General features: G+C 29.9%; 1 protein-coding gene across 1 annotated transcript; it reads right to left on the bottom strand.

Annotated features, from left to right (window-relative positions):
- Positions 1-873: 873 nt before the first annotated feature.
- Positions 874-4663, bottom strand: LOC110712186 (probable indole-3-pyruvate monooxygenase YUCCA4). Its single transcript, XM_021890639.1, has 4 exons — positions 3544-4663; positions 2735-2983; positions 2405-2527; positions 874-1567 (listed from the first exon to the last, which is right to left on the bottom strand). The coding sequence occupies exons 1-4, from the start codon at positions 4186-4188 to the stop codon at positions 1394-1396; spliced, it is 1191 nt and encodes a 396-aa protein (XP_021746331.1). The 5' UTR covers positions 4189-4663; the 3' UTR covers positions 874-1393.
- Between the last annotated feature and the right edge of the window lie 7433 nt (positions 4664-12096).

Below are 12096 nucleotides of genomic sequence, written 5' to 3'. Positions count from 1 at the left end.
AAAGATTTTTGAAAGTCTTCCCCACAGACGGCGCCAAATTGTTTCGGGTGAAAACAATGAGACCTTGCCGAAGGTCCGCTGAAATGGAGAAGGCTGGATTCGGTCCAAGTTATGTTGGGCCGAAGATTTCCTGCACAGTAAACACACGTAAACTAGCCTCGGGGGTGTTGCCGAGGAAGGCCCCTCCGATGCTAAAGTTAGTACAATGTGTAAGAAGAAGACACTATGCAAGAGAGTTTGTTGCTTGAGGCTTTTTTGGAATATCTCAGAATATATGAATGAACATATGAATCTATGAATCAGAATATGAATCCCCTTTGAATGTATCAATATGATGGCTTTTATACCTCATCATACATGGAGAGGTTGGGCCTTAGCCCAATTGGCTTGCTTTGTGGGCTGTCCTTTGACTTTAGCAAAATTGGAGAGTTGAACCTTGACCTTGGGCTTTTAATTGGATCATTTAGTGCTTAGGCCCAATTGGACTAAATTGGACCCAAACATATGTGTTTCCAAAAATGTGTTTTTCACATTTTAACGTCACCATAGAGAAGTAGATTAATGCATAAGGGAAGGGGTAGCAATAAGGTACATACTTAGATTATTGCTTAATGTAAGTTGAGAAATATGTTACCAAAAATGTCAGTTTTCACATTTTATCATCACTATAAACAGGCGAATAAAGAGACAGATGGATGCAAGGGGTAGAAACTAAAAAGATATGGTATTCCGTACATGCTTGCATTATTGCTCAATGGAAGTTAAGAATATGTTACCAAAAATGTCATTTTTCACGTTTACATTTTACCATCACAATAGAGGCACATTTTAATTAACATCACTATAGAGACTAGAGAGGCAGATCGAGGCACAAGGAAAGGTTAATTTACGTATGTAGAAACAAGAAAGATATAGCGAACATACTTAAATTAGAGCGCTTAGTGTAAGAGTTTGATCATCTTCACTTAATTATACTTTGTACTTCTTTACAATACTTTTACAAAGCTTAATTTTTGAATTATATAAGGTCTAATAAATGTGCAAGAAGTAATTATAAGAAAAATATGCAATTTCTGTGAAAATCTTATATTACATTGCTAAGCAAAACAAACTAAAACCTACACTAATCCAAAGATGTACATCAGCCTTTGCAAAATTGGATGAATTTACAAGACCACCAATTAAAATTGACTAACTCCCAAAAAAAAAAGGCAAATTATACCACTCAAAATTTAAACACTTTATTTCCTCAAATCATTTTTTCTTTTTCTTTTTCTTTTTAATTTTTTTTTTTTTTTTTTTTTTTTTTTTTTTTTTTTACTTTTCTCAAAACCCTCATTTCCTACTACTAATAATGCCAGCCTTGTGAAAATTTATTTTACTCAACAATTAATTATGACCGTTGATTCCATTGATCAGCAATATCTTGAGCAACTTTAACAGCGTCTGATGCAGTCCCCAACAAACCTCTTCTCGTGAATCCAACCGTATACAATCCTTTCCCTCCTTTCCATCCATTAGGAAATGGTACTTTTGGCATCCCATCATCACTAAAAAACTCACAATCCTGCATTTCATAACATCACACACACAATTAATATCACACTTAACGTCGCAATTAAAAGATTTAAACTAATAATTGAAGTCCAAAATTGATTTTATATTCTATCAATCACGATTAAAAGATTTAAACTGATAATTGAAGTCCAAAATTGATTTTATATTCTATCAATCACGAATGTTGTAGTAATTCACGACACCTTGCTAGGGTGTAAGTAAGATTTTACGTGTAGCATGTACAAAAACGTTACGACTAACAATTATAACTCCAAATCGGACAATTCCGAAAATAGGCGAAGTAGCAAAAGGGCAAAAAGAACAGTCTCAAATTCCCCTTTTTTCCTAAAAATAAATAATTCACCTTGGGGATGGGAGAATTAAGAGATCCCAAGATGAAAGGTACACATCATGGGTGCCCCCCCTTAAAGAATTTAACCAGATTTTCATTTTTATTGTTTTTTTGTATGAAAAAAAATTCCCGTAGTAGAGGAAAAATTTGTCTTAATTAAAGAGTATATAGTATAATACAAGTATGCAGTGTCTGAATTTCCCCTTTGTTCTAAGATAGAGAGGAAAATAACGCTTTGTAGGGTAGTGTCACCAGTTGTGTAAGAAAGAAAGCGATAGATGAGTATGAGAATAAGGATAAAATGCACAAAACAATAAACATAACACTTTTTTTTTTTTCAACTTACCCTATGTTTCAATTTAATTTTCCCGAATCTATTTACATGCGAGTATTCAGTAATGAAATAGAGCAAGTAAATTGAGACACGCCATATAGGAAAATATGGGGCGGATATATTGTGAGACGGAGGGACTACAAGTAATAAGAGCATTTTACCTTGAGCCAAAAGGGCACATTGCTCTTATATCCAGTTGCCAAGATTATGGAATCAAATTCTCTCTCATGACCATCTATAAATTTGGCCCCATTCTTTGTAATCTCTTTCACTCCTTCCATCACCTACAAATTTTTTTATTAATAAAACAAAAAATATTAGCATGAAAATAACACGTCATAACTACTTAAAACTATTTTTTTTTTCACAGTATTGTATTCAGTATTCAACTACGAGTAGCTACTAAGCTCGTGCGATACACAGATTAAAACATATGGAGTAATGAAAATAATTAGTGAGAAAGCGACATTTTTCATGTTTATTTTTAGTACCTTAATATTTCCTGATTTGATTAACGAAAGTGCACCCACGTCAAGCACCGGGGTCTTCCCGGTGGCGTTCTTAAGCTCAATCGGACCGGTCTTTGGCCGTCGTAGGCCTAACCGATCCGTGTTACCTAAGGTAAGATTCGCCACTAATAAGAGAAATTTGTCTACTAATCTCAAAGGTAACCACTTTAGCAAAGCCATTGCAACACCAAATGTAGAGAAGCCAAACATTTCCCTTGGTAAAACATGCACCTACAAATATACACCAACAAACAACAATTAGTATGCCAAACTACAACTTATTAAAACATACTTTTGCATAAGTAGGAAATACCCAATTCATAAAACATAATGTTATCAAATGGGTTACAATTTTTTTACTAAATAATGTACTCAATTTTTAAATAAGGAGCATCAAAATTCAAATTGTAATACTTGGTCTTGTACATATGCAATTTCAAAGCAAAAAAAGATGATTGCTTTTATTCCATGGACCATATAATCAAGATAAGGTTTTTTTTTTTTTTTTTTTTTCTTCTTTTTGGCCAAAATACACTCTACAACATTAGAACTTAGAAGCATAACATTATAATTATGATTTAATACAATAATCTCAAAGACATAATAATTTAACACTTCCTAAGTAAATTAATCACATTTAAAAATTCACATTCAATGCAAACTGAAATAAGTCAACCAGTCAAAACCCGTAAAATATTTTTCAAAATAAATTCATTTTATAGACTAAAAATTTAATTTAAATTTTTCTAGAGAGAGAAAGTTAATATTTTTTAGAGAGAGAAAGGGCTTACAGAGTTTCTAACCACCATGAAAGGCATAGCATTGTATCTACAAAGGTCCTTACTAACTTCCATACCTGAATTTCCACACCCAATTACCAAAACCCTTTGATTTTTAAACTCAATTCCAGATTTATACAAACTAGTATGCAAAAATTTCCCTTGAAATTTCTCAATTCCTTGAATTTCAGGTATCAAAGGCTCTGCATTTTCACCAGTAGCAATAATCACCCATTTTGAAATGTACTCGATCTCTTTAATCTTCAATCGCCATACCCTCGTCTCTGTATCGAACTCGGCACTTTCAACTTCTTGGTTGAATACAGGGGAGATATTGAAAAATGCAGCATATGATTCCATGTATGAAATAAACTGTTTTTTTGATGGGTATTTTGGGTAATCTTTGGGAAACCCCATTAATGGAAGCTCACAAAATTTTCTTGGTAAATGAAGTTTGAGACGATCATATGTTTTTTGCTGCCATAATGGGGCAATGCAATCTGATCTTTCAAGGATTAATGAAGGAATCCCCTGTTTTCGTAAACACGCCGCGACTGCTAAGCCTGAAGGGCCTGCTCCGACTATTATAGGATCATGAAATTCCACCATTTTTGTTGCTGATTTTGTAGTTTCAACTTTTTCATTTGTACAATTCATTTTTGTGTGAATTGGGTTGCTCTGTTTTTTAATCACCCTTATTTCTCAATTGAAATGCTCTGTTTTTGGGGGAAAACAGAGTAAGGCGTGAAGATTAAGGTGAAAGATTTGGGTTTTTTGTGTGTTTGTGTTTGTGATTTTCTCTCTCTAAATTTTTAGAGTGAGAGTGAGAGGGAAATTGAAGTTTTTTTCTTGGGAAAATTTGAGGAGTGAGTGAAGAGGTATAAATACATATATATCCTATGTATGAATAATTTTATATTATGTCTTGGATTTTAAATTATAATTTTTTTTTTTTATTTTTTATTTTTTTTTTTTTTTTTGTCTTGTTAGAAGTATATTCCACTTTCATTTTAAGAATGTGTGACTCAAGCTCCATTTTTGTATTGGGAAGCTAAAGAGGTAAAGAGATCTTCAAACCAAATCTTATGTTAGCCTTAAGTAGTTAAGTCACTTAAGTGTGGTCACATCTCATAGGTTAGTACATATGTGTGTGACACTATTTCATTTCATAGCGTCTAACGTACCTCTTTGTTGTGATTACATAGTTACGTGTATAAGTTTTGACTAGACACGATTTTAAATTATAAAATACTATGATTTTATAGCCACGGCTTATCAATTATGAAATTTGTGCCTTCATATGCATCAAGTAAAAGATTATATCACCTAATACGTTATAGCATATGTATATTTTATGTTCCTTAAATCATAAATTTATCATAGGCTAGCTTTTGTTACAATTGTAAGAAATAGTTGTGTATCTGTGTAAAATACTTATCTATAAAGAACTAATATTATGAGTAAAATCCAGTTTTTTAATTGGCTTAAATTTAAGGTATGTTACTCAAAAATTAAAATTTCGCCTACATCATTATCTTGCTGTAACAATCCCTGCTACATAGCCCCCAAGGACTCTTATGTGCTGCCAATCTGCCATGCAACATGCCGCATAGCTTCGGGAATAAACTAAATTTGTTGCATGCGCGTGTGAAAAAAGCCCAAATATAGGCCCATTTTTTAAAATGAAACTTGTCAAAGCCTCAAAGATGATAATTGATAACAAGATAGAAAAATTACCGATTTACATTGTAAAAGTAAAGTAAATCCAAAGATCAATAGCAAATTGAAAACAGTTTCTTTTGAAGTAGTAGAAAGCTATACGACATTAAGAAGTATTATTTGTACAAAATTTGCTTGACAAAATTTGATCTAAAACTATCGTAATTTTTTGATAAGGAATATGATGATCACTATTTAAAAATTGTTGTCAAACTCGCCTCATAATACGTTGTTTAGAACTTGAATCGGTCTATCCTTGAGTCAAACAACTAAAATATACTTTGTATATGAGTATTTGGCACTAATATTCATCAATTTACTTATGCATGTCATGTAAATTGACACAAGAAAAAGAGAGATGAAATAGATGCGATTAATGATGGCAAATTAATTGACAAAGCACAATTCTAAAATACCATGCCACCAAGCCGTCAAAAGAAGGAAAAAAATATTAATTTGGACATTCTTCGTTGATTAAGCTCTAGTTGAAATTCACTCATAAAATTCTATGTGTCTTAATCGTTATAGGAAAATATAAAAACTTAATTAGCCTAATTAGGTGTATTTTGATGATTCATGATGTTCTTTTTATCATGCATGTAAAAAAGTGATCAATAGCTTATTTAATCTACTATATACGTAGTTTTTAAGTGTTGATTTTTTATTTAAAATACGATATACGTTGTTGTTATGAGTTGATTTTTCTTTTTTAGAGATGACCAAGCTAAGGTGTCAATAGTTGATCTGACTTGATAACTTATCTAAACAAAATTCGGGTTAAGGAGTTATTAAAAACGTTGATTTATTTTTTTCAACATTTAAAAGTATAATTGCAAAGCTTGTATCGATTTTTCCCAATCAATTACACCTCTAATCAATGAATTATACAGTACATAAAAAATGGGGATTTCATCAGGATAACAACTAATTTGCTTGATTAAGGTAAGAATAGATCAGACACTTCCTTGAAGGAGAAACACACCTCCATCGTGCATATAATTTGCGGGAAAGGGGTTGCTCCGGCTGGGGAAAGGGCTACTGCTGACTGTTGTTTTGGTGGGGATTATTTATTTTTATTGGTTTTTTTTTTTTCAAAAAAAAACCAATCATAAAAAGACACGTGGCAAGTAACCTTATTCAACAGGTTAAAGGACTATTTTGAGCAGATGAGGGGTAAAGGTGAAATTGTTTCCAGATTTTAAAAAGGTGAGATTATTTATTAGTTTTCATTTTTCCTTTAATTAATTAACAAGAACTAAATATTTTTATCTTAACAAATAAATTAAATCAAAAGATAGTCTAAGAAAGTAGTACAAAATTTCAAAAGGAGGAAGTATTTTTCCCATCTATCTACAAAACACATCGTTGTAATACATCCTCCTTCATTTGCCACTATTTTAATTTAAGTAAGAGAAATATACATACATATATAGTCTTTAAACCATTAAAAAAATCTACAACTAGTACTAGGTGACGTTCACGGCCAACATGCTTGAACTCAATTTAATAATAGAGTTATCACATTGTTAATTATAAAATATAAAGTATTAAGATATAGTTAGGACCCTTCATGCAGTATTTGATCTATAAAAACAGGAATAATATGATAATGACTTGAATAATATTTCACTTGAGCTGACTAATTTAGGACTTTTTGATAATTAATTAAATCGATTGCAATTTTGCAGAACTGCGTGAGCAACTAGGAATAACCACATTATTCGAAAATTGACCAATTACGGTGTTGCAATTCTTGCAAATTTCCTTACACATACTTCGTATTAAGGTGTTGAAATAGTGGTGTTTATCGCTCCATACATTAAATCTTTGTGTTATAGGATTAAAATACAAGACTCGTTTGAGAAATTTCTCTTATCTATGCACTTTAATCTCTTTTTTTCATACCTATAACTAGTTACTTATACATATATATACTCCATATGGAAATTAGTAGGTTTAATATTTGTACATCATAGCCTCCTAATCTACAATATTATTTAAATTCAAACTCTCAAAGGGATAACATGGTTTCGCTATGTGTCACCCTTTCCTTAATATATTTGGCGCCACATGAGCAATGACATGTCAAATCTATGCTAATTACCAAGATTCAATGCAAATTTATGACTGAGTTATAATTGAACCATTATTAAACTTAAGAAAGGCATATACCATCAAACTATTAATGCCTCTTAATACTTAACGACTTATTGTGATTAATAGAATGATTTAAACTACGCGTTATGGCTTTTTAATTTGACTGTAACGCTCCTTATTTCGCAACTTTGTATTATCTACTCAATACATTATTATTTCATTGTTTGTATTAACAAACATAAATTCATTTTTTAATTTCAACTTTAATTCACTATTGAAATTTTGTAACCATGAATTTTTTTAGTTTCCTCCTTGTAATATCTAATCAAATTTCAAATTAAACATTTAATGTTGTATTTAGAAATAAAAATAACTATAATTAAAATAAAAGCAATGACCCGGGACATCATTCGGGCCAAAAACTAGTTAATCTCCTAATTAATCAATAATTAACTCTGTTGTTCTTATTTTCATAAGGGTGACGTTCAATATAATTAATTCCGTTGTTCTTATTTTCACAAGGGTGACGTTCACTAAAAGGCTTGAACTCAATAATTTATTGGTATAATTGTTGGCCAAAGTCAATTTAAAATTGAGATCTAGATAAAACTAATAAAAACATTCTTTTCTTCTTGCAAAAAAAAAAAAAGAACAAAAAAATTCTTTTCTTCTTCTTCTTAATTTTTTATGAGTAGGACTTTTTTGTGTTTAGGTGATTAGGTCTACATAAAGTTAAATTAATGACTACAACGCCTAGCTAATATTGACCTTTTTTTTTTACTAGCAAAATACTCCGCTCCCTCCGTCCCTTAAACATTGAAATGTACAAAAAAAAAAAATTATATATTTATCTATTTCCATACTTGTAAAAATTATTTAAAATTACAATTAAATTGAATATCCTTTATTAGTTATCGCTAAGGATAAATTACTTGTTGTGTACTATCCAATATACTTGTCAACTTCTAATTAATACAGGCTAATCCGGAGCTCTAATAATGTATGTATATGTAATACTTCCCCTACATAAACACCTACTTATCAATTTTTTTAAAAAAAAAAAAACATAAATGTACGTCTATATGTTAGAATTGGTGACTTAAACTTATCTAATCAACTAATATTATACATAATTGAACAAAGTCCATACATTACTAAGATCTAGATAAAACTAAATTCTTGTATTTAATTGAGTTTAGATACTTGTATAATGGATTAATATAAATAAAATAATATTGGAATTGACTTATTAGTTTTAATCTGAATATTAAATCATTATATATAACATGTAGAACTCCATGCATAAGAGCATATAACTATATTCCAATGGTTGACATTCCAATGAATAAAATTGCAGCATGATGATGCACAATGACAGAGACAATTATAGACGGCTACATGTGAATAATTTGATCGGTTATATGAAGTACTACGTACAAAGTTGGAATTATTTTTTAGTCATTGATCAAAGTACAATTTATTATTTGTTCCATTTCATTTCATGCATTTTGCTTGCCTCCTTATTTCCAGCTAGCTTGAGGAATCTCAAACAAGTTAAATTGTACGTACACCACTCCTCTCCAAACTCACGTGGAAGCTAAGCAAAAGTTGTGCATCGCATATAGGTCAAGCGTGGCATATTGGCAAGTGGCATCTTTAGTTATCGATATATGACAACCTCATATTTTAGGACATACAAAGAAAAATGACTTAGATCGACAAGATAATCAACAAACTTTTCAAATTTTTGCAACTTAGATTAAACCTTACTTTGTCAAATATATATTGACTATGCTTTCATACAAATAAATTTTGATTCGTTGGAAGTCTTTTGGAGCCAAATTAAGTTATGAGGCATTCACAAGATTAGCAAAGATAGCATAAGTTCGAATGATAAAATTTATGACAAAATAAGGTATATAGAGCAAAATAAGGATAAGTTTTTCGATGAACTTAAAATGTTGAATTATTTAAGGTATGGTCTAAATTTTCAAGTTTAGCCCAGTATGAATCTATTATTTGGTGTATATATAATGTATGGTATGATCTAATTTGATATTTCGATTTGATTTACAAGACAAAGTAGTAGAGTGATATAATAAAATAATCAAAGGTCTATGTTATAATAAAATCTGTATGTTCTATAATGAAAATGTATGTTACACCTCTATGACATTATTGATATAATGAAAATCGGGATTTTTCATTTGGTACCATTGTAGTTTTGGTTTTTCTGTTTGGTACGCCCTTTTTTTTTTTTATTCCACATGGTACCATTGTAATTTTGACTACTAATTCTTTACTATAGCATCCCGTTAAATAAAACAGTAGTTTTGTGCGATTGTGGTCTTTATTTTTCTAATTTCGACTGCAAATTTTGATCCTTTAAGATCATAATGACCCCAACACTTTAACCAAACATTTTTTTTTTTTGTGCTAAACAAATCGAAATATTTTTTTTTGTGCTAAACAAATCGAAATAGAAAAAATCAGACTTTTTTGCACATAAATTATGACATTTTTAAGCATTTTTTTTTTTGCTAATTTCGACCTTAAACTTGAACCTTAAGGCCGCTAAGGGCTAAAACATCCTATTAAATCCTTAATCGATTACTTTTTTTTACACCCAAATCGAAGATTACATAATTTATTTGACAAAATGCTTTAGTAGAGAATGAATTGAAAGTATAGTGGTATTATTTGGAATAAAAATAAAAATTGGGTACCAAATAGAAAAGCCTAAACTACAATGGTACCAAATGAAAAATCCGAAAATCCCTAAAAAAAAATGATTAAAAAAAATGATACTTTGGATACTAGTCATGTTATTTTCCTATTTTATTGTTACTTAGTATGAGTACAAGGAAGTTAATTATGAGATTCTAAACATCTAACCAACTTCAATTCATGCAAAAATTAATTAAGCATGATCAACAAGGAAAAGACAAAGGATATATCTTAAGTGGAGTCCACTTTATGTACTAGTATTAATTGAAACTAGATTGCGTCTAGCTAGGTAGAAAGTAAAATAGTAGTCAGAAATTAAATGTATTGAACTTTTGGTGTGTTTATTTAGCTTAGGGTTAGCTACGAGTATAGCTAGCTAGGGTTTGGCATATTTGAACTTAACGGTGCTAATATTTTGACTTCTTATCTTCATGTAATTAATCTTGGTTCCTCTCAATTGGACCGTGTACAGTGAAAAAATCTTATGGTATCCTCTTTTCATTGACAAAAATATTAAGTATTAATTACAACTTTACAAGACATCAAATAAATTCATTAATTGATGAAATTTGAGAATCCATGTACAAAGTAATACATACATATACTACATTACTACGTATATACATGAATTTTATAATAAAACGCACCTTTAATATTATTGCTAGTATATCACTCTAATTTTATTTTATTTTTTAATTTTAAGATTTTTAAATTTTTGAACATGAATCATACAGTATATTAATTACTCGTATATACTTTATTTTAGAGTGTAAAATTTCTTAAAACTTATAACTACAGTATATGTCTATATTATATCCTCTTGTCAAAAAAAAAAAATGTCTATATTATATCTACTAATAATAATATTTACTGTACTAAATTGAGGATCACGATCGTCCCAAACATTCGCATCACATTTTGATGACTATTAGTCTTTATAGCAATTGACCAAAATACTATCTTATTTCAAGTCAAACTTTAATTTATCCCCCTTGCAATTGATGTATTTCAAAATTTATAGAGCCTTGAATTTTAATTTTGTTATGGAGTATTTACTCCCTCCGTCCTCGAAACTTCGACCCTTATGGCCTAATTTTAGTCCCAAAATGTTCATCTCATTTGCATTTTAATACCCCTAAATTTGCAATAATATTTGTGCAAAATTAGCTTCCCCATGCAAATTTTGTTTTTTCTATATACTTTTATTACTTTCTCTCTCTACTTTTTTGCAATTCCAATGTAAATTTCCCTTTTCAATTTACTTTTCAATTTACTTTTCTTAGTTTCCCCATACAGTCTTACACTTCCAATTTAACTTCTTAATACCCGCGAAATCAACCCAAAAGGGTCGAAGTTTCGGGGATGGAGGGAGTATTATATACGAAGCATTATTATCTAGGGACTTATTATTCTTTCGCATAGTACTTCGTATAATAATTGGGTAATGATGGATAAGCATGTTTCATGACGATAAATAAGAAGAGCTACTATCCTACAACGTTACGGTGACTTGAAAGGTTTCTTCAAGATGTTAAAGTGTATTGATTAGCAAATTAATGACAAAAAAAAAAAAAAAAAAAAAAACTCCAATTTAGTATTACAGTAATAAATAATAATACTGAATTTTCTAGACAAATTAATGACAAAAAAAATAACTCCAATTTAATATTACAGTAATAGATAATTTATATTTATAATATATAACATAATAATCTAAGGTTAAAAGAAGTTTTATAAAAAAAAAAAAAATCTAAGTTAAAAGAAGGATAAGAATATGACGTCAGCAATTGATTTAGGCGGGAAATTTTTTTATCACAGTTTGACATGTGTACAATTTAAAGAAGGAATGATATTAGCGGTTGTTATTTTAATAATATTTATAGATATTAATTTAAGCGAGTGCATGTAATTGATAATACATAAGCTCTCTTTATATTAGACTAGTATATTATTTTCTCCGTCTCAGAATAACTGAGACATTGGACATTATTTCACTATTTATTAACTTATTTAGTTTTTTAT

This window comes from Chenopodium quinoa, unplaced genomic scaffold, assembly GCF_001683475.1.
Source record: "Chenopodium quinoa cultivar QQ74 unplaced genomic scaffold, ASM168347v1, whole genome shotgun sequence".
Taxonomy (NCBI): Eukaryota; Viridiplantae; Streptophyta; class Magnoliopsida; order Caryophyllales; family Amaranthaceae; genus Chenopodium; species Chenopodium quinoa.
This window is presented reverse-complemented; position numbering and strand designations above follow the sequence as displayed.

Excerpts from the sequence above, each read along its gene's own strand:
- LOC110712186 (XM_021890639.1), bottom strand. The coding sequence starts at position 4,188 with ATGAATTGTACAAATGAAAAAGTTGAAACTACAAAATCAGCAACAAAA. Across the intron at positions 2,984-3,543 it reads TCATGGTGGTTAGAAACTCT|GTGCATGTTTTACCAAGGGA; the intron begins GTAAGCCCTTTC and ends GTATATTTGTAG. Across the intron at positions 1,568-2,404 it reads ATGTGCCCTTTTGGCTCAAG|GATTGTGAGTTTTTTAGTGA; the intron begins GTAAAATGCTCT and ends TATGAAATGCAG.